Raw genomic sequence first — 21,034 nt, forward strand, 5'->3', positions numbered from 1 at the left:
GGCGTCTCCGTGGTCCGGTGCCGCCTCTTTCGGCCATCTTTGTTCTCCTTCTTCTCTAGCCGCCGTGCATGATGCGTCCAACGTCATCCACACTCGCCGCCATTCAGGTCCTGAGCAGGGCAGATCAAAGTATTGTAGTGCCTGCACAGGACCGGCGAGTGTGTATGATGTAGGACGCGTCATGCACACAGGAGTCAGAAGGACGACGAAGATGGCCGAAAGAGGAGGCGCCGGCACCGGACAACGGAGACGCCCATCTGGCCAACCAAGCGACCGTTAGGTAAGTATTATAAAGTATTTTTAATGTTATACCCCTGGCCTTGGCTCTTATATACAGCATGTTAGAATGCTGTATATAAGAGCCCGGTGGTGGTGGCCGCAGCTTATAGGCCAAAAAAGTGGTGACAGGTTCCCTTTAACAAAATGGCAAAAATACATGACATCTTTATGATCGATTCCATTTACTTTGTCAACAAAATATCTCCACAATTCTCCGATTTATAAAGAAAAAAAAAACAATTTAAATTAATAAAAAACAAACCATAATTTAATTAATATACGAGTCGGATAATCAATCTCCAGACAGATAATTGATATTCTGCAATAATCCAAAAAACCAGATCCACTCGTCGCTGCCAAGTTTGTTATATAATTAAGCGATTAATTTTGCGGTTATGGGCATAGCGTAGCACACATTATTAGTTCACATTGCACCCTGGTGAGGTTTTATTACTGCTTGGAAATAACAACATTAATAAAAGTGCAGAGACCCAAGACAAACAACGTCTGAGTGAATTAATAACTGCGGCTCTCGCCCCCCATGGCCTTAACTTACCGGGCAATCTTCCATAAGAACTGTACTAAAATGAAGGGTAATCCATCCAACAAAGAAGAAGAAAAGTTCAAAAGCAAAAAAGTGTCAGGAAAGAAAACTTCTTGTTTAATATCTTGTAAACGCAGCAAATTGCGCTACAGAAACATTTCGCCATCAGTTACAGTAATCGGAAATGGTTTCCTGTTTGTCGGCCATATTAGCGCTGATGGTCAGAGGTGTTTCGGTCACCTTGTGTCACGTTAGATATGGGGCAATACCAAGCAAAAGGCGAAAAGGGAGGAAGGGAAACCCTGTGTCTAGGGCGGGGAAGATGGTGACCCCTGATCCAACCTTACGCTGGCCCTTGGCTCCCCTGACTACCCGAGCCCATCTATGCACCGAGCAGGATACCTGGCCCTGACTGACCGAAAACTGGGCCCTAGGTAAGGATCGGATGGAATGAAATCATAGTCAACCCCACTAAGCTCTAAAAAAGACACATGGAGCACAAACAGGGGTAAGTGAATGTACAACTTATCGCCACGAAGACTCGGAGAGGAACAGCACCATACAACAAAGTTTCTCCAGATGATTACAAGCTGACTACCTGCACACAAGCCGAATAGTAATTTAACTCTATCACCAGCAAACACCAAGGGGAAAGGTGAGTATTTAAAAACACAAGGGGAAGTGATGATGATTAACAGCTAAAAAGGTGAGGATATCCGCAGAGTCCTAAAAGGAAAGGGATTAACTACAAGCAGAGAAGATCCATAGGATCCCATTTACACCCCAGCAGGAAGAATAGAATGTCAAGGAGCAGTTTGTGTAGCCAAACGTTGCAACCTTCTACAGCCGGACACCACAGGACTGTATTTTCCTTAGATTACAGGGTCATGACTTCTGATAGAACACGCCTGCTCTTCAGCCTCAGGCAATTTTAATTCTCTATTTGCAGATTCCTGACCGCCCATAAATTGTAGGCATTAGTTTGATAGGGACTCAACAAAAATGAGGTCGCCTTGCCGCTGGCTGTTAGGCTCACATAAAATCTGGCCAATTTTGTGTGCTCTCATGTAAAGTATCTCAATTTTTACATGTTTTTCATAGCAGTAATGCAGGACTATATTCCCATAGTCATTGTTCCACATATCTTAGCAGTGCAGAGTACAACTGTTTCCTTTTTTTCTGTCAACCGTGACACCAGGCCACCCAGAGGAACATGCTCTTAGGCTGCTTTCACACTACATTTTTTTAACATGCATCATGAACGTTTTTTTAACGCAAAAATGGATCCAGTGCAAATGTGTTTTCATTTCAATGCATTTGCAATGGACTCGCGTCAACATGCGCTCACATGCGTTTGCGTGCGCTATAGTGAGGATCCAGCGACTTGCAGTTTTTTAACTTTTTTCAAAAACGCTACTTGTAGCATTTTTGAGCTGCGTCCAAATACTGCAAGTCGCTGGATCCTGACTAAACAGCACGTAAACGCATGTGAACACTGGCATGCTGATAGACAGGATCCTGCTTGCTCTACTGAGCATGCCCAGAAACCAGCCTCGGGTGATCAGTCTCTCTCCCCCCCTCCCTCTCCTCCCCTCCCTCGCCTGAGAGCGGCGGACGCTCGTAACCAAGGTAAATATCGGGTAACCAAGCAAAGCACTTCTTAGTTACCCGATGTTTACCTTGGTTACGTGTGCAGGGAGCTGGCTCCTAGCAGCTGCAGACGCTGGTAACCAAGGTAAATATCTGGTATTTAAGCAAAGCACTTCACTTAGTTACCCGATATTTACCTTGGTTACAGCTTACCACAGCTGTCAGAAGCCGGCTCCTAGTCTCACGTTCAGTTCCCCTCACTCCAGATCACATGACTCCAATGCCCGCCCATAAACTTCAAGTGACAGGATCCTGCAAAATAACACATGCGTTTGCATGCGTTTTTCTCTGCAAAAACAGGATCCGCTTTTGCAGCAAAAAAACGTGCATGACGCATGCTACAAAAACGTAGTGTGAAAGCAGCCTTACTAGTTCTGTTGTCCAACATAGTCGCTGATGGATTTTTTTGTTCTGCTCCATTAGGGCAGAGTTCAAATCATTAATATAGTTATCTATTACTGGATTATCCCAACTTGATAGATTCAGAGCTCCAACTAAAATAAACACAATCTATACTCACCTGCAGCAGCAGCGCCATTCCAGCTTTGCCGGCGACGCTTTTCCCTGACGTGACTTGTTCTGTCACTTGCCAGCTGCTGTCAATAAGTGGCCACTTGTCAGCGGCAGCTCACTGATATTCTATTAGGTCGGATGTCAACTCTGATGGAATAATAAAGGTTGTATCCGACGATACTCATCAGTTGCTCATTGGTTGTAGCTGGTACAAGACACAAGTCACATCTGGGAAAAGCAGTACCGACGAAGCTCGAATAGCGCCACTGCTGGAGTTGTCCAGTAGTGGAGAATCCCTTAATCTCCACCTCAGCTGCATAGCAGTGGATCCTTGGATTACGAGCATAATTGGTTCCGGGAGTGTGCTCTTAAACTAAGTTACTCTTATATCAAAGCGAATTTTCCCGTAGGAAATAACTGAAACGCAGACAATTCGTTTCACAGCCCAAAAATACTTACTGTATTTATACAAACCTATTACAGGAATACAAAATAATGTCCTGTATTCAAATACAATTATTACAGTCACTAATACAAAATACTGTACAGTACAGTATAAAACAAATTAACCTGCACATTAGCTTCAAATAGAATTGTTGGTGTGCGGGAGGTGCAGTATAGAGGGAAAAAATGTATACATATGACCAGCTTTATTCTAGTACAATACACAAAAAACACCCCCCAAGTCTATTATTCCCAAAGTAAGGGTAGAACTAAGCCAAATGTGGGGTAGGAACACTGCACTGGCAGATTACAGTATAAGCAATGTGCTGTACTGGTTAGCAGAAAGAAAGTACAATACTGTATCCACAAATGCAAACTGATAGAAATGCTATATAATATATACTGTAATGTGCAATGGTATACAGTATACAGTACATATGTACAGAAAGTTACCGCCAGAGCAGGTCAGAGCGCGGTGAAAGGACAGAGCCGGACGTGTGCACAGTGAGTATTTGCTCTTATTACAAATCATTGCTCTTAAACCAAGTTACACATTTGTATAAAGCTTTGCTTGTTTTGCAAAACGCTCTCAAACCAAGTTACTCTTAATCCAAGGTTCCCCTGTATAAGAAACATTGTAAGATATCATAAGATAAATATGCTTCTTGCTCCATTTATGAGCCACTGAACTCATAATATACAGCTAAAATGTATTTTGCGCAAGACAATAAAAACTATTAGTTCACTTAGAGATCAGATTACAGCTGCCTGTTGCAGTTTATGGACAAAGAAGGCGGATGGAGGAACAGACTGAGGCAGAGAGAAACACAGACTCCTGCTGCTATTCTCAAGTAAGGGGTACTTTACACGCTGTGACATCGCTAGCCGATGATAGCGATGCCGAGCGCGATAGTCCCCGCCCCGTCACGCATGCGATATCTTGTGATAGCTGCCGTAGCGAACATTATTCCTACGGCAGCTTCACACGCACTTACATGCCCTGCGACGTCGCTCTGGCCGTTGACCCACCTCCTTCCTAAGGGAGTGGCTCATGCGGCGTCACAGCAATGTCACACGGCAGGCGGCCAATAGAAGTGGAGGGGCGGAGATGAGCCGGAGGTAAACATCCCGCCCACTTCCTTCCTTCCGCATAGACGGTGGAGGTAGGTAAGGAGATGTTCCTCGCTTCTGCGGTGTCACACACAGTGATGTGTGCTGCCGCAGGAACGAGGAACAACATCATTTCTCCTATTGGTGCGACATTATGAAAATGACAGACACTACACAGATCACCGATTTTCGATGCTTTTGCAATCGTTTATCGGCACATCTAGGCTTTACACGTTGCGACGTCATTACCGGTGCCGGATGTGCGTCACTTTCGATTTCACCCCGACGATATCGCAGTAGCGATGTCGCAACGTGCAATGTACCTCTAAGTGTTCATCTCACTGCTGGATGCACAGCTACACTGCGCAGTACTGTTGTATAACATTCTCCATGCTGATGCATCTGACCATGTGCTAGATAGACAATCGACGCCAAAAATAAAGCTCTACGAGTGTGCAGGGTATGGGAGACATCATAGCAGCTAGTCCTTACCCACTAGTTCAGAGGCAACTGAAAATGAGAGAAAGACTGCAAAGAGGACAATTGTTTAAAAACAAAATGCCACTCTGAAGAGACAGCTATAGGCTTACCACGTTCCCCATTATTTCCGCCTTTACAATCTTGGCTCCGAGCTTGTTCATCTCTTCCTCACTGAGTATTTGGACAGGTTGGGGTCTTGCTTCAGGTCTGTATAAAACAATACATAAATCAGAACATAAATGTCCACCTAGTAAGCAGATATCTGTAAATATAATTCTAAGCTTAACATAAGTAAAGGGTTTTCCAAAATCTTAAAACATGATAGGATGCTAGAGGTCGTTTTGATCCGGAGAATGGAGGTGGCAGTGTTGGTGTGTCTGGACTTTTCTCTGCACAGTAGTGCCTGACTATCTGCTGTGCGGGGACCTACAGCCGGCCCCATACATGTAAATGGAGCAGTAATTCCCTGAACAGAGGGTGATGAAGGCACCGCTGTGCAGGGGAAACCACAACAATAGCATTGTGCCTCCTTCCTTTTTGGAATCAGTGAAGGTCCCAGATATTGGACACTAGAGATGAGCGGACCTGAGGTTTGGGGTTCGGAAACAGAGTTCCAAAAAAATAAAGTTCCACTTTGAAGTTTCAGTGAGCAGCGCTGTGCTTGGCTATGAGTGATGCTCAGCCCTGGGCTCGGGTATGAGTGATGCTCAGCCCTGGGCTCGGGTATGAGTGATGCTCAGCCCTGGGCTCGGGTATGAGTGATGCTCAGCCCTGGGCTCGGGTATGAGTGATGCTCAGCCCTGGGCTCGGGTATGAGTGATGCTCAGCGGCTTTGCAATGCAATCCTGTTTTTAAGGTAGCAAAAGTGAGCTTAGACTTAGGCTTTATGACGGCAGTTTCTATACGACTTGTAGTATAAATGCAGCTAAGACAACGCACCGCCTACACCACTATGTGTAGTGCAACTACGCCCCGCCCCAACAACTTCCTGTAGATCCTCTGCGCCCTGCCCCCCCACTTCCTGTAGAGCAACTACGCCCCGCCCCAACCACTTCCTGTAGGGCAATAACGCCCCACCTCCCCACTTCCTGTAGGGCAATAACGCCCCACCTCTCCACTTCCTGTCGGGCAATAACGCCCCACCTCTCCACTTCCTGTCGGGCAATAACGCCCCACCTCTCCACTTCCTGTCTGGCAATAACGCCCCACCTCCCCACTTCCTGTAGGGCAATAATGCCCCACATTTCCATTTCCTGTAGGGCAATAACGCCCCTCCTCCCCACTTCCTGTGGCTGCAAAGCCCCGCCCCCACTTCCAGTAAAGCAAATCCTACCCCAACTTTTCTATAATCCCTCTAAATGTCTCTGCTGATAAGATACAGATTACATTTAAACAGGGAGTAGACAGCAAGTATGTAATGAGAACAAGTTGTCTGAGACCATAATAGAAGGCGGTCACTATTCTCACCATGGACACACAGAACGTTCTGTCCCAGCAGGAATCATAAATTAGTAGTTGGGGACCCCCGACACGATCTGTCTGATGGGAGACCAAAATGGAGCCATCAGTACAGAGGTGATCTGAGCACATGCGACCAGTACAGACTGAATATGGGAAAAACTCGCCATTAAGAGTGTATAGAAATACCGCAAGATGCTGCAAACAAATTAGTGTCTAATGAATCTGTGTCACCCACCATCATGGGACTGTCTGCGGCCGGCAAGCTACCTAAATGGGTATTATTAGCTGAAAATCACAAGGTTAATGGCTCGGCTAACAGCGGATTATTTAAGAAGCACCATCTTACACGCGGCGCTATACAGAAAATCTGTATGTGACAGCACAGTACCGTATACATAGCATCGGGACTGTATTATAGCAGAGCCCTCCTCACTGAGCTCCAATTATACACAATGAAAACCAATAATACACAAAGTCTAATAATCTTACACTATTATCTACCTCTTCAGACTAAATATATAGATAAAATATACATATAAATGCAACACAGGTCCAAAGCACAATCCAGATTTTGCTGCATTATCCCTGCAGACTGAGCATGCACTACTCTGAGATCTGAGTGGATGTGGCCGTATATACACAGTTACAGTATTGGGCTTTGTGCCTAATATCACTACCCCTTAAGGTCCCTCACTGGACATATCACAAAAGAATTTTTGCCAGTGTTCCTTTAAATTGGACCTGTCACCTGTATAAATTATAACGCTTTCCTAGACCTGATGAGGCTGTTGTACTTACTATGAAAATCCATGTCAGAATCACTTTATAACTCCATCTTCACACACCTAGTCTGATAGACAACTTTTGTGTCCTACTTTTTGCTGCTGCTGAGATCGCAGGGGAGAGGCCCGTCAGCCCAGGGCAGCGGGCGGGGAAAGACTTGTCAGGCCCAGGGCAGCGAGCGGGGAAAGGCCCATCAGGCCCAGAGCAGCGGGCGGGGAGAGGCCCATCAGGCCCAGAGCAGCGGGCGGGGAGAGGCCAGTCAGGCCCAGGGCAGCGGGCGGGGAGAGGCCCGTCAGGCCCAAGGCAGCGGGCGGGGAGAGGCCCGTCAGGCCCAAGGCAGCGGGCGGGGAGAGGCCCGTCAGGCCCAAGGCAGCGGGTGGGGAGAGGCCCGTCAGGCCCAAGGCAGCGGGCGGGGAGAGGCCCGTCAGGCCCAGGGCAGCGGGCAGGGAAAGGCCCGTCAGGCCCAGGGCAGCGAGCGGGGAGAGGCCCGTCAGGCCCAGGGCAGTGGGCGGGGAGAGGCCCGTCAGGCCCAGGGCAGCGGGCGGGGAGAAGCCCGTCAGGCCCAAGGCAGCGGGCGGGGAGAGGCCCGTCAGGCCCAAGGCAGCAGGCGGGGAGAGGCCTGTCAGGCCCAGGGCAGCGGGCGGGGAGAGGTCCATCAGCCCAGGGCAGCGGGCGGGGAGAGGTCCATCAGCCCAGGGTCTCTCCCACAGCGCCCCAAATGTCACAGGGGTTCGGGAACATTTTTTCACATTTTCTGGAATTTAGGATAGGGAAACTGGGCCCAAGTGGTTCAGTCCATACACGAACACTTGCTTTTTGAATGCATTAAAAACTCCAAAAAAAAAAAATGAAATAAGTGGAAATACATATAAGAAAAACAAATATGAAGCAAAAAAGTTTGGAGTAAAACCTGCATGAAAAATGTACTTTACACTGCCTTAGGATGCTCAGCATCCAAGAAAAAAAATAAAAAAAGATTTTTCCACAATTTATTGCTGGCACACCAAAAAATTAGTCAGAAAAAATATGTAATACTTTAATAAAGAATTGCTTTATTAATAAATCACTGACCTTCATATATTAAAGTGAAGCCATTATTCTGGAATCCACATAGGGTAATGGTTGAGCGGCCACAGATGAGTATTATAAATGCATTCATGGTATAATCCCATTAATCATTTATAAATCTCACACAGTATTATAATAAATGTAAAAAAAATGATATACATATATATATATATACACACACACACACACACACACACACACACATATACATACAGTTAGGTCCAGAAATATTTGGACAGTGACACAATTTTCGCGAGTTGGGCTCTGCATGCCACCACATTGGATTTGAAATGAAACCTCTACAACAGAATTCAAGTGCAGATTGTAACGTTTAATTTGAAGGTTTGAACAAAAATATCTGATAGAAATTGTAGGAATTGTACACATTTCTTTACAAACACTCCACATTTTAGGAGGTCAAAAGTAATTGGACAAATAAACCAAACCCAAACAAAATATTTTTATTTTCAATATTTTGTTGCGAATCCTTTGGAGGCAATCACTGCCTTAAGTCTGAAACCCATGGACATCACCAAACGCTGGGTTTCCTCCTTCTTAATGCTTTGCCAGGCCTTTACAGCCGCAGCCTTCAGGTCTTGCTTGTTTGTGGGTCTTTCCGTCTTAAGTCTGGATTTGAGCAAGTGAAATGCATGCTCAATTGGGTTAAGATCTGGTGATTGACTTGGCCATTGCAGAATGTTCCACTTTTTTGCACTCATGAACTCCTGGGTAGCTTTGGCTGTATGCTTGGGGTCATTGTCCATCTGTACTATGAAGCGCCGTCCGATCAACTTTGCGGCATTTGGCTGAATCTGGGCTGAAAGTATATCCCAGTACACTTCAGAATTCATCCGGCTACTCTTGTCTGCTGTTATGTCATCAATAAACACAAGTGACCCAGTGCCATTGAAAGCCATGCATGCCCATGCCATCACGTTGCCTCCACCATGTTTTACAGAGGATGTGGTGTACCTTGGATCATGTGCCGTTCCCTTTCTTCTCCAAACTTTTTTCTTCCCATCATTCTGGTACAGGTTGATCTTTGTCTCATCTGTCCATAGAATACTTTTCCAGAACTGAGCTGGCTTCATGAGGTGTTTTTCAGCAAATTTAACTCTGGCCTGTCTATTTTTGGAATTGATGAATGGTTTGCATCTAGATGTGAACCCTTTGTATTTACTTTCATGGAGTCTTCTCTTTACTGTTGACTTAGAGACAGATACACCTACTTCACTGAGAGTGTTCTGGACTTCAGTTGATGTTGTGAACGGGTTCTTCTTCACCAAAGAAAGTATGCGGTGATCATCCACCACTGTTGTCATCCGTGGACGCCCAGGCCTTTTTGAGTTCCCAAGCTCACCAGTCAATTCCTTTTTTCTCAGAATGTACCCGACTGTTGATTTTGCTACTCCAAGCATGTCTGCTATCTCTCTGATGGATTTTTTCTTTTTTTTCAGCCTCAGGATGTTCTGCTTCACCTCAATTGAGAGTTCCTTAGACCGCATGTTGTCTGGTCACAGCAACAGCTTCCAAATGCAAAACCACACACCTGTAATCAACCCCAGACCTTTTAACTACTTCATTGATTACAGGTTAACGAGGGAGACGCCTTCAGAGTTAATTGCAGCCCTTAGAGTCCCTTGTCCAATTACTTTTGGTCCCTTGAAAAAGAGGAGGCTATGCATTACAGAGCTATGATTCCTAAACCCTTTCTCCGATTTGGATGTGAAAACTCTCATATTGCAGCTGGGAGTGTGCACTTTCAGCCCATATTATATATATAATTGTATTTCTGAACATGTTTTTGTAAACAGCTAAAATAACAAAACTTGTGTCACTGTCCAAATATTTCTGGACCTGACTGTACATACATACATACATACATACATACATACATGCACATATACCTGGGCCACCAAAAGTGGCGTGATGAAAATGGCCAAGCGCAGCCACGCTGTTCCCATCACACTATCTTGGGTGTCCAGGACCTAGTAGTAGCTGTTACTCCAATCCAAAATTTCCACAAAAATATTTGCCTTATTGGACAATAACTCATCAGGGTAAAAAGCAGCAAGATTTTTGTGGATGTAAATGCCAAGGAGTAACCCCACTAACTGACAGGCAGATACTTATCCATCAATGTAATACCACCAGGGAGGGGTCTGATGGCTCCAAATTTATTCTGCAGCAAGAAAACGACCCCAAACATCCAGCCAATGTCATTTCAACTATCTTTAGAGTAAACAACTGAAGAAGAGAACATGAGAGGAGTCCTGGAAGAAATCATACGGGAGAGCCCTGATTTCAACATCATCCAGTCTGTCTGGTATTACATGACGAGACACAAGGATTTGCACAAGCTTCATCCACAAAAGATCTGTGGTTAGTTGTCCCAGATGTTTGGATCAACCTACCTGCCTGTATACATGTCATGAGTGTATCCCTTCTGGTGAGATGCCTGGTGTGTCTGGGACTAGAAAGTTACAACACCTTATTATGCACAGGTCTACAACTTGTATTTGAGTGAATTTACTTTCTTTTAGGACTCTTTCCAATCAGGTTGTCCTTTGTAGCCTTAATCTCAGGTGCAGTTCTTTGGTGACCACTTCCCTTCACTATAAAAAGTCACGTGTCTTACCATCTGTCGCTGGGTAGATTCTCATTCTATGCTGACACTTTGAAAGGAGCCTGTCTGGAAGAAGCTGAGGAGTTGTGACTATTGCAGCTGTGATGTTTAGCTGCATTAAAGGAGCTTGGAGCATTTTCCTGTTTGTGTCTATATTCCCTCTGTCTGGCTCCCTTACCTTGTGTTGTATTATTGCAGTGGTGAGATTAGTGCTCTCGCTGGCCTTCTCACTAGCCAGGGTGAGTTCAGGGCAAGCGAGGGCCTAGGCACGTGACAGTGGTAGAGGGGGAGACCCCTATAGGGACGTTAGGAAGCATAGGTTGAAGACTATCACCAGGACCTTCTATCTATACCATTCATGTTGTTGCCCTTGCGTTGCGCTGTATGCGGAGTGTCTGTACGCTCAGGCATGACAGAACAAGTGTATCTAGAAAAGCTGATAAAGGCAACATGGTGGTAACACCAAATATTTATTCAATTTACATTTCTCTTTTGTAGATTCACTTTGCATTTTGTTAAGGCTACTTTCACACATCAGTTTTTTTATCAGGCACAATCCGGAAAAAAAACGGATAAAACGGATCCAGCGATGGATCCGTTTTATCCCCATTGATTTGTATTAGCGCCGGATTGTGCCTGATGGCCTTGCGTTGCATCCGGCTTTTGCCGGATCCGTCGTAATTGGCTTATGCGGCGGCCGGATGGAACGTCTCTTGTAACGTTTTTTGTCTCTGACAAAAAACGCATTGCACCAGATCCGGCGTGATTTGCAATGGAAGCCTATGGGCGCTGGATCCAGCGTAATGTGGCAAAAAACGGATGTGGACGCTGGATTCGTTTCTGTAAACTGAGCATGCTCCAATGTATTGAAAAAAACAGATCCAGCAAAAAACGGACAAATCGGATGCAAAACCGGATGCGCCGGATCCGTTTTTTGACAGATCAGGTATACCGGATCCGTCAAAAAAAAAAGGATCCGATGCATCCGTTTTTGCATATTCTGCGCCGGATTCGTTGCATCAGCCACACGCCGGATTGTGTCTGATGCCAAAAAACTGATGTGTGAAAGTAGCCTAATTGACAAAATATAAATTACTAGCTTTTCTACTTCTGACAGTATTCTTACTTTGCTGCATTTCTTCCGCATCTGCCTAAAACCTGTGGTTGGGAGAACGATGATGAACCGGAATGACAGCAAGAAGGGCACAGAGGCGACTTTCTGCACAACTGGATCACCTAATCAGAAGAAAAACAGCGACTAGTGATCCATTTTGTACTGCAAGCCTTACGTAGACCATCAAGAAGCGTTTGCACAACAATGGGCTACGATTCCAACATCCAGTTGCAGGTGTCCAGTGACCTCGCGCCACCGTTCTCAAAGGCTATTATGGTGCAGAGCAAGATGGCAATGGAGACTGGAACTGAGGTCTATCGTTATCAGCGATGAGTCCTGCTTTTGTCTTGGGCACAAGGATAGCCAAAAAATAGTCTAAAAACCACGTGGATGAGATGAAGAGGCCTTCACAAGAGAACCTCACACCACTCCTCCCAGGATTATGGGGTGAAGGGCATAAATTACGATAGCCGGATCCCTCTAGTCTTCATGCACAGCTCAGAGTTACCTTGGTTTGTTGGTGGAACCAGTTTTACAGCCATTTCTCCATGGTGTCCCACGAACAGTTTTTCAATATGACACCACCAGGTTGCATGCTGCTGGTGCTACTGTGAGCATCCTCCGTGGCCTAAATGGGCTACTATGGCCTCCAGCATCATTGAACTTGTTTTCAATTGAGCACCTGTGGAACGTCATTGGTCGGCAATTACAAAAAGGAGCTGCCAGCAGTGGATCTTGATTATTTGCCCACGTGTATTCATAACCTCACTGATAGACAAGCCGTGAAAGTGCGGAGACTTATGCCAGCGTCACACGGTACGATATATCGGGCGATATGTTGTCGGGGTCACGTCAGTAGTGACGCACATCCGGCATCGTCTGATATATCGTAGCGTGTGACAGCTACGTGCGACGGTGAATGAGCAGAAATACTTACCTTCTCGTTCATCGTTGACACGTCGCACAGTTTAAGAAAAAAAAAAAAAAATCGACCGTCCGGTTGTTCATTGTTCCCGAGGCAGCACACGTCGCTCCATGTGACACCCCAGGAACGTTGAACACAGCTTACCTGCGTCCTGCAGCTCCCACCGTCAATGCGGAAGGAAGGAGGTGGGCGGGATGTTTACGTCCCGCTCATCTCCGCCCCTCCGCTTCTATTGGCCGGCCGCTGTGTGACGTTGCTGTGACGCCGAACGTCCCTCCCCCTTCAGGAAGTGGATGTTCGCCGCCCACAGCGACTTCATCCGGGAGGTAAGTCCGTGTGACGGGGGGTTAACGACTTTCTGCGACACGGGCAACTAATTGCCCGTGACGCACAAACGATGGGGGCGGGTGCGATCGCTCGTGCAATCGCACGATAGATCGTCTCGTGTGAAGCCCGTATTATACTCATACTTGATACTGAATAAATCGAGATGTGTTGAAAGTTTTGGTTCCATTTTCTTAATCATTTCCATATCATTAATTTGTCTATCCTGTGGTTTTTAAAGTTTACAAGAGCCAGACAATTTTGAGGAGGAAATTATGACTATTGTTTGTGGCGTAAGGTCAAAGTTTGTGGAGCTGGCATAAAAACAGGGTCACAAAAAACCCTGTTTGATGAATTGGGGCCACGCGTTTCCAGACTGTATAACAAATAAAAATAAATCCTGGATTGTGTTAGGTGTCCATTACTGGGACGGTGAGGAGACGACTCGCCATTACACGCCGTCCCCCCGTCACTAATATCAGAGGAGCGGTCTAGCTGTGCGAGCCGCACATGCACGGAGAAGAAAAGACCAAATCTTAATAGATCTGCTCTGCTGAGCCGCAGGAAACTGGGAAGCAAAAGAAGCCGGAAGGTTTGATAGGGGAAGTATAAAAAACATGTGTATTTCCTCGCTGCCGGTTTCTGAGGCTTGGGCTTGCAAAACCAGTGGGAGCAGCGGGGGGTTATCAATTAGGAAAGCTTTCAGCTCCACTTCTCTTTTATGCTGTTTTCTTAACCTATTCAGAACATGGCAGGTCTTAAAAGAGAACTCCCTGACCTCTGCCGCACGCTGGAAAGCGCGGATTAATGGAGGTGCTTTGTACCTAAATTATTCCAAACAACGGTAGAAAAACTGGCGCTAAGATAAAAATAAGGAGAGATGAGAAATAAATAAAACGAGCCGTGTTAACAGAGGCGCGCTCCACGCATTAATAACCTGCTACGTGAGCGGACTGCAGGACGCCGGACGGGGAAGGTGCGAAACGTATCACATGCCCAACCGGGGAAAGAGAGTCAGGACTTCAAAAATCTTTCTGGAAATACACATTGGCCCCAGGGGTCGGACCATATACTGATCAATTTATATCCTTGAGAACACCAGAGTTATTATTATCAGTCAAATGCATATGTATCTGGAGACATGAAATAGTGGATAGCGGTCAGGATGACCATGGAATAGTGGGGAACCGGGGCTCTTAAGCTGTCCCTCAAGCTAGGGAGCCCTATGCCATCTCTAACCTTAGGGATACTCCTGATGGTGGAGATGTCTGAGTCTTCTTCTTGGTCCTGCTCCGATTCCCCCTCCCCTTCCCATCAGGGAGGGACGGGACAGGAGAGTGATGAATCCCACAGACAGGGGAAAACCAAAACTCTGTCATACAGTGAACACTCACTCACACACACACACACACACACACACACACACGAGCAGGAAAGAAGTATAAAACAACAGGGGTAAACTCCACAGCCACACCAAGCACTGAGCACAATCAGATAATCTGGGACACCACACCTCACAGACCAACATAGAATACACTATAGCTGGCAGTGGCATGGGTGGAAGGTTTCCACCAGTATAAATAGGAGGGGAACAGATGTGATAGGCCTCCCCACAACATGTGACCAAAGCAGCAAGCAGACTAGAACAGATTAACTCTTGCTAGCCTGCCTATGAATCAGCACACAGCAGGTTGATGCCTGAGTCTGCCTGTATTGATCCCAGGCACCAGAGAAACCATCAGGCGGAGTGTCAGAATCTGCAATGTGAACAGCGCCCAATGCCACCATGACAGTCAGCAAAGTAGGTGCAAAACTCTGTGTGCCAATAACAAAAGAACAATAGATGAACAGCAGACAGCATTAATTACTATATACTTTGAAGATGGCATGGTAACATATAATCAGAGAGGAGACTAGTCCGGCTCTGCCCCTTACTGAATCTTCCCAGCGCCACTGCAGGTGATGACAGGTCTCGCCCTTTCGTGTACATCCAAAATAATGCACTAACCCTTCTTGATAAAGGTGGATAAAGCAATACTGATGAGACAACCACTCACAACCTACCAATTCATTTGTGTACATAGGATTGAGAGCGCTGCTGTCAATCACCTCTAGTAGCGCTGGGATCTTTAAAGAATTTTTTTCTGAAACAGTGGAAAGTTTCAGCGTATAATACACCTGGCTGCAATGGTGCAGGCACGCTGCGATTCATACTGCCCGTGGTTTGGGCGGCATGCATTGCTTGACATGTTTTCTTTAAAGGGAATGTGCCATCAGAAAATGATCAATTGTTTAAATTAGGCAAGGTCACGTAAATCAAGGCAGGACAGCGATTAAAGGAACAGTGGAGTCGCCGAGCACGGACAGCGACACTCATCAAACCGGACCGCGCTGATTGGTAGAAGATGTGGGAGGATTTTAAAAAGTCATTTTCTTTGATATATGGGGGAGCTGGGACCTTATAAAATGGTCATGAGTGCTGTTCTCTACAACTTAAAGGGAACCTGTCAGGTCCAATAAGCACAACCACGAGCAGTTCTGGGTGCATATTGCTAATCCCTGCCTATCCGTCCCTGTATCTAGTAACATCGATAAAGAGATCTTTAGAAAAAGTATTTATAAAGATCCTTTATGATATGCTAATGAGGCCAGGGACTAGTCGCAAGGGTGTTACTTCCCCTGACTAGTTCACGCTCTTAGCACACACAGGGGAAGCTGAGGCTGTTTAAACTCACATTTCCTGTTCTGCATAGAATACTTTTCAGCAGTCTCATTATCATCACAGACAGAACTTCAATAACAATTAAACACCTCTATACACAATTGAAAACACAGAATCCATAATTCACAAAAGTCGATGTCATGGCTTTCCCTGCTCCTCTCTCCACAATAACCTTTACATGAGTTAATTTATCAATTAACAAAACATCTTTGTGAACCAACCCTAAGTTTTGGGCGCATGTAGCTCTGGGCGCATGTAGGTCCGAGTGTATGAAGCTCTGCGTATGAAGCTCTGGGCGTATGAAGCTCTGTGCGCATGTAGCTCTGAGTGTATGTAGCTGTGCGCATGAAGCTCTGTGCGCATGTCGCTCTGTGCGCATGTCGCTCTGTGCGCCTGTAGCTTTGCACAAGTCTTCAATGCTAAGAAGTACAGGCCTTGAAAAAGTATTCCTACCCCATGAACTTTTCCACATCTTTTCACGTTACACTCAAACTTAAATGTATTTTATGTGATATACAAACACTAAGTAGCACGTTTTTGTGATGTATGAAGGAAATGATACCTGGTTTTCCAAAAATTAAAAAAATACAAATCTGAAAATTGTGATGTGCATTAGTATTCAGCCCCCAGTAGTTTGATACCCCTAAATAAGATCCTGAGCGACCAATCCACATCCAGAAGTCACATAAATTAGAAAATCGAGTCCACCTGTGTATTTATTCTCATATAAGGCTATGTTCACACATTGCATTTTTCATACGTTTAACACAGATTAAAATCGGCTTTTTACAGTACCAGAAAAATTTCAGAAATCTCATGCACACGATTACTTTTTTTTCCTGACTGAAATGGAAAACTGCTGTTTTTGAAAGAAGCAGTGTTTCAGTTCTGTGATTTTTGCAGCTTTTTTCCACTATTGAAAGCCGAGAGAAAGTGCAAAAATGCAAGAAAAAAGCAACCGCTGCATTTTTGCTGCTTTTGTAGTGAATGACAGTCACTTTATTAAACATGTACTGCAGACAAACGACTCAGAAGAAACCAGCAAAACCTGATTTTTGGAAGCCTTTTTTTTATTTTTTTTTTAGTTTTACTGCCAAAGAGAGGTTTTGGCTGCAGAAAAAAAAGGAACAAAATTGGAACGTGTAACGCCTAACTACACATGTTCTGTGAAGAACTCAGAGGCTTGATTGAGAACATTAGGAATTAAGAAGCATCAAAGCAAGAAACACACCAGACAAGTCAAGGATAAAGTTGTGGAGAAGAAAAAAAAGCAGGGTTAGGTTATTAAAAAAAAAATAGCCCAAGCTCTGAACGTCTCACTGAGTACTGTTCAATCCATCATCGAAAAATGGAAGTAGTATGGCAAAACTGCAATCCTACCAAGACATGGCCGCCCACCGACACAGACAACGGACATTCCAAGCAAGGAAAGCACTAAGCAGCCAAGGGGCCCATGATCACTGGAGGAGCTGCAGAGATCCACAGCTCAGGTGGAGAATCTGTCCACAGGACAATTATTTGTTATATTAGCCACAAATCTGGTTTTATGGAAGAGTGGCAAGAAGAAAGACATTTTTGAAAGCAAGCTATAAGAAGTCCCGTTTGCAGTTCGTTAAAAAGCCATGTGGAAGAAGGTGCTTTGGTCGGATGAGAACAAAGTAGAAATTTTGGTGCAAAATGCAAAACGCTAGGTGCGGTGAAAAACTAACAGCACATCACCCTGAAAACACAATCCTCACCGTCACACATGGTGGTGGCTGCATCATGCTGTGGGGAGACTTCTCTTCAGCAGGGGCATGGAAGGTTGTTGGAATCGATGGGAAGATCGATGGAGCTAAATACAGGGCAATCCTGGAGGAAACCTGTCAGAAGCTGCAAAAGACTTAAGACGGGATAGGTTCACCTTCCAGCAGGACAATGAGCCGAAACATCCTCCAAGATCTACAATGGAGGGTTTAGATCACAGAATATTCATGTGTGTGAACGGCCCAGTCACAGTCCAGACCTTAATCCCATGGAGAATCTGTGACAAGACTTGAAAATTGCTGATCACAGACGTCTCCATCCAATTTCACTGAGCGAGAGCGACTGGGCAAAGAAGAATGGACAAATATTTCAACTTCTAGATGTGTAAAGCTGGTAGAGACTAACCTCAAAAGAGTTGCAGCAGTAATTGCAGTGAAAGGTGATGCTACAATGTATTAACACAGGGTTCTAAATACAAATGCATGTCACTATTTTCAGATTTATATTTTTAAAATATTTAGAAAACCAGGTTATCATTTCCTTTACACTTCACAAATGCTTGCTACTTCGTGTTAGTACATCAGATAAAATCCCAATAAAATACTTTTAAGTTTATGGGTGTAAAGTGAAAAAATGTGGATAAAATGACATTTTTGTGTACTCACCGTAAAATGTCTTCCTTGGAGCCTTTCATTGGGGGGACACAGACAGTGGGCATTATGGGAGGCATGACACGAGATTGAAAAAGTTTTAGCTCCTCCCCCCACAGCATATACCCCAGCTAGGCAGGAAACTAGCTCAGTTTGGTGTAAAAGCAGTAGGAGAAGGACAACCAAAACCACAAGGGTGAGAACTGTGTCCCCCAATGAAAGGCTCCAAGGAAGACATTTTACGGTGAGTACACAAAAATGTCATTTCCTTTCTCGCCTTTTCATTGGGGGACACAGACAGTGGGACGTCCCAAAGCAGTCCCTGGGTGGGAACTGAACTATTAACAGTGTATAACATCAGACTAAGAGCTGACTAACAACTGCAGTGAACACATATCAAAACACTGTCAGAAAACCGAGCAGTGACCACTTATAAATGGGCCACTGCCGCCTAAAGGACTTGTCTTCCAAGAGCAGCATCCGCGGAGGCATGCGTATGCACGCTGTAGAATTTTGTAAACGTGTGCAAACTGGACCAGGTAGCGGCCTTGCAGAGTTGGGCTGCCAAAGCCTGATGGCGGATAGCCCAGGAAGCACCCACTGCTCGCGTAGAGTGGGCCCGCACAGATTGAGGGGCAACAAAACCTCGTGTTTTGTATGCCTCACAGATGGCAGTCCTGATCCATCGAGAAATCGTGGATTTAGAAGCCTGGTTGCCCTTTTTGTGTCCTTCTGAGAGGACGAAGAGGGCATCGGACTTGCGCAACGGCGCTGTTCTGGAGATGTAGATCCGCAGAGCCCTGACAAGATCTAGCGTGTGAAGGGCTTTTTCAAAGGAGTGGACCGGGGCCGGGCAGAATGACGGCAACACAATGTCCTCGTTTAAGTGGAAAAAAGATACGATCTTCGGAAGAAAGGCGGGGGAAGGCCGAAGGACCACCTTATCATGATGGAATATCAGGTAAGGTGAACGACAGGAAAGGGCCGCCAGTTCGCACACTCGCCTGATAGAGGTAATGGCGACTAAAAAGGCAACCTTCCAAGACAGTCGTTGAAGAGAGATTTCTCTCAGAGGTTCGAAGGTAGGAAGCTGAAGAGCTCCAAGAACCAGATTCAGATCCCAGGGATCTAAGGGGTGGCGATAAGGAGGGACTTCGCTACCCCTTGAAGAAAGGTACGGACCTGAGGACGAGAAGCCAGCTGCTTCTGGAAGAATATTGACAAGGAAGAAACTTGTCCCTTAAGGGTACTGAGAGCCAGTCCCGAGTCCAGACTGTCTTGCAGAAAGGCAAGAACATTAGGGATTGAAAAGTCAAGGGGCGACCGATTATGACGGTCACACCAGGAAATATAGGTCTTCCAGGTCCTGTGAGATACTGGCGGAGGAGGGCTTCCGAGCATTAAGCATGGTATGAACTACCTTAGAAGAAAGACCTGACTTGGCTAGAATCAAGGATTCAAGTGCCACGCCGTCAAATGGAGCTGTGCTGTATTCTGGTGGAATATTGGACCTTGCGACAAAAGATCCGGGCGGTCAGGAAGACACCAGGGAGTGTCACCGAGAAATTGGAGAAGCTCTGGGTACCAGGCTCTCCTGGGCCAATCCGGGGCCACGAGGAACACCAGGATTCCCTCCGCTTTGATTTTCTTGATTACTCTCGGAATGAGAGGAAATGGAGGGAAGATGTAGGGTAGGCGAAACTGCGCCCACGGAAAGACTAGAGCGTCGTAGCCAATCGCTAGCTGGTCTCTCGACCGGGATATGAAGGGATGTATTTTGGCGTTCATCCGAGACGCCATGAGGTCCACATCTGGGAGTCCCCAACGAAGAGTGATCTGATGGAACACTTCGTCGTGGAGTGACCATTCCCCTGCCGCTAGACCTTGCCTGCTGAGAAAGACGGCGGCCCAGTTGTCTACCCCCGGAATATGGACAGCTGAAATAATGGGGATGTGCTTCTCTGCCCAAAGAAGAATCCTGGATACTTCTTTCATCGCTGCCTTGCTGCGAGTTCCTCCCTGACGGTTGATGTAAGCCACAGCCGTGGCATTGTCTGACTGGATCCGAACAGGGAGGCCCAATAGTAAGGGCTGAAAGTTCTGAAGGGCCAAAAATATGGCTCTGATCTCTAGAACATTGATGTGCAGGGAGCACTCGGAAGGAGACCAGCGTCAGTGAACAGTGTGGTGGAGAAACACCGCCCCCAGCCTATCAGGCTGGCATCCGTCGTGAATACTTGCCAGTGGACAGAGCGGAAGGATTTCCCTTGAGATAGGGATGAGACTTGAGTCCACGAGACGAGGGAGCTGAGCGCAGTCCGAGATAGGCGGACTGACCGGTCTAGAGAAGCTGGATTCTTGTCCCAGGAGGATAGAAGATCTAGTTGTAGAGGGCGCAGATGGAATTGGGCAAAGGACACGGCTTCCATGACTGCCACCATCTTGCCTAACACTCTCATTCCATTCCGAAGGGTTGTGTAACGGCGAGAGCGGAGGGATTGGGCGGCCCGGATCAGGGAAGACCTTCTGTCTTCTGGAAGAAAAACCCGGGACTGAGCCGTGTCTATCAGCATACCTAAAAAGGTGATGCGCTGA

At 46.0% G+C, this 21,034-nt stretch overlaps 1 protein-coding gene across 1 annotated transcript in view; it reads right to left on the minus strand.

Moving 5' to 3' along the window:
• Positions 1-21,034, minus strand: part of CWF19L2 (CWF19 like cell cycle control factor 2) — a 195,843-nt gene that overhangs the window by 121,237 nt on the left and 53,572 nt on the right. The window contains exon 9 of the mRNA XM_075331313.1: positions 5,131-5,227. Coding sequence (XP_075187428.1) covers positions 5,131-5,227 — 97 coding nt within the window. The remainder of the gene's footprint in view (positions 1-5,130; positions 5,228-21,034) is intronic.

The sequence above is a fragment of the Anomaloglossus baeobatrachus genome (assembly GCF_048569485.1).
Source record: "Anomaloglossus baeobatrachus isolate aAnoBae1 chromosome 2 unlocalized genomic scaffold, aAnoBae1.hap1 SUPER_2_unloc_1, whole genome shotgun sequence".
NCBI lineage: Eukaryota > Metazoa > Chordata > Amphibia > Anura > Aromobatidae > Anomaloglossus > Anomaloglossus baeobatrachus.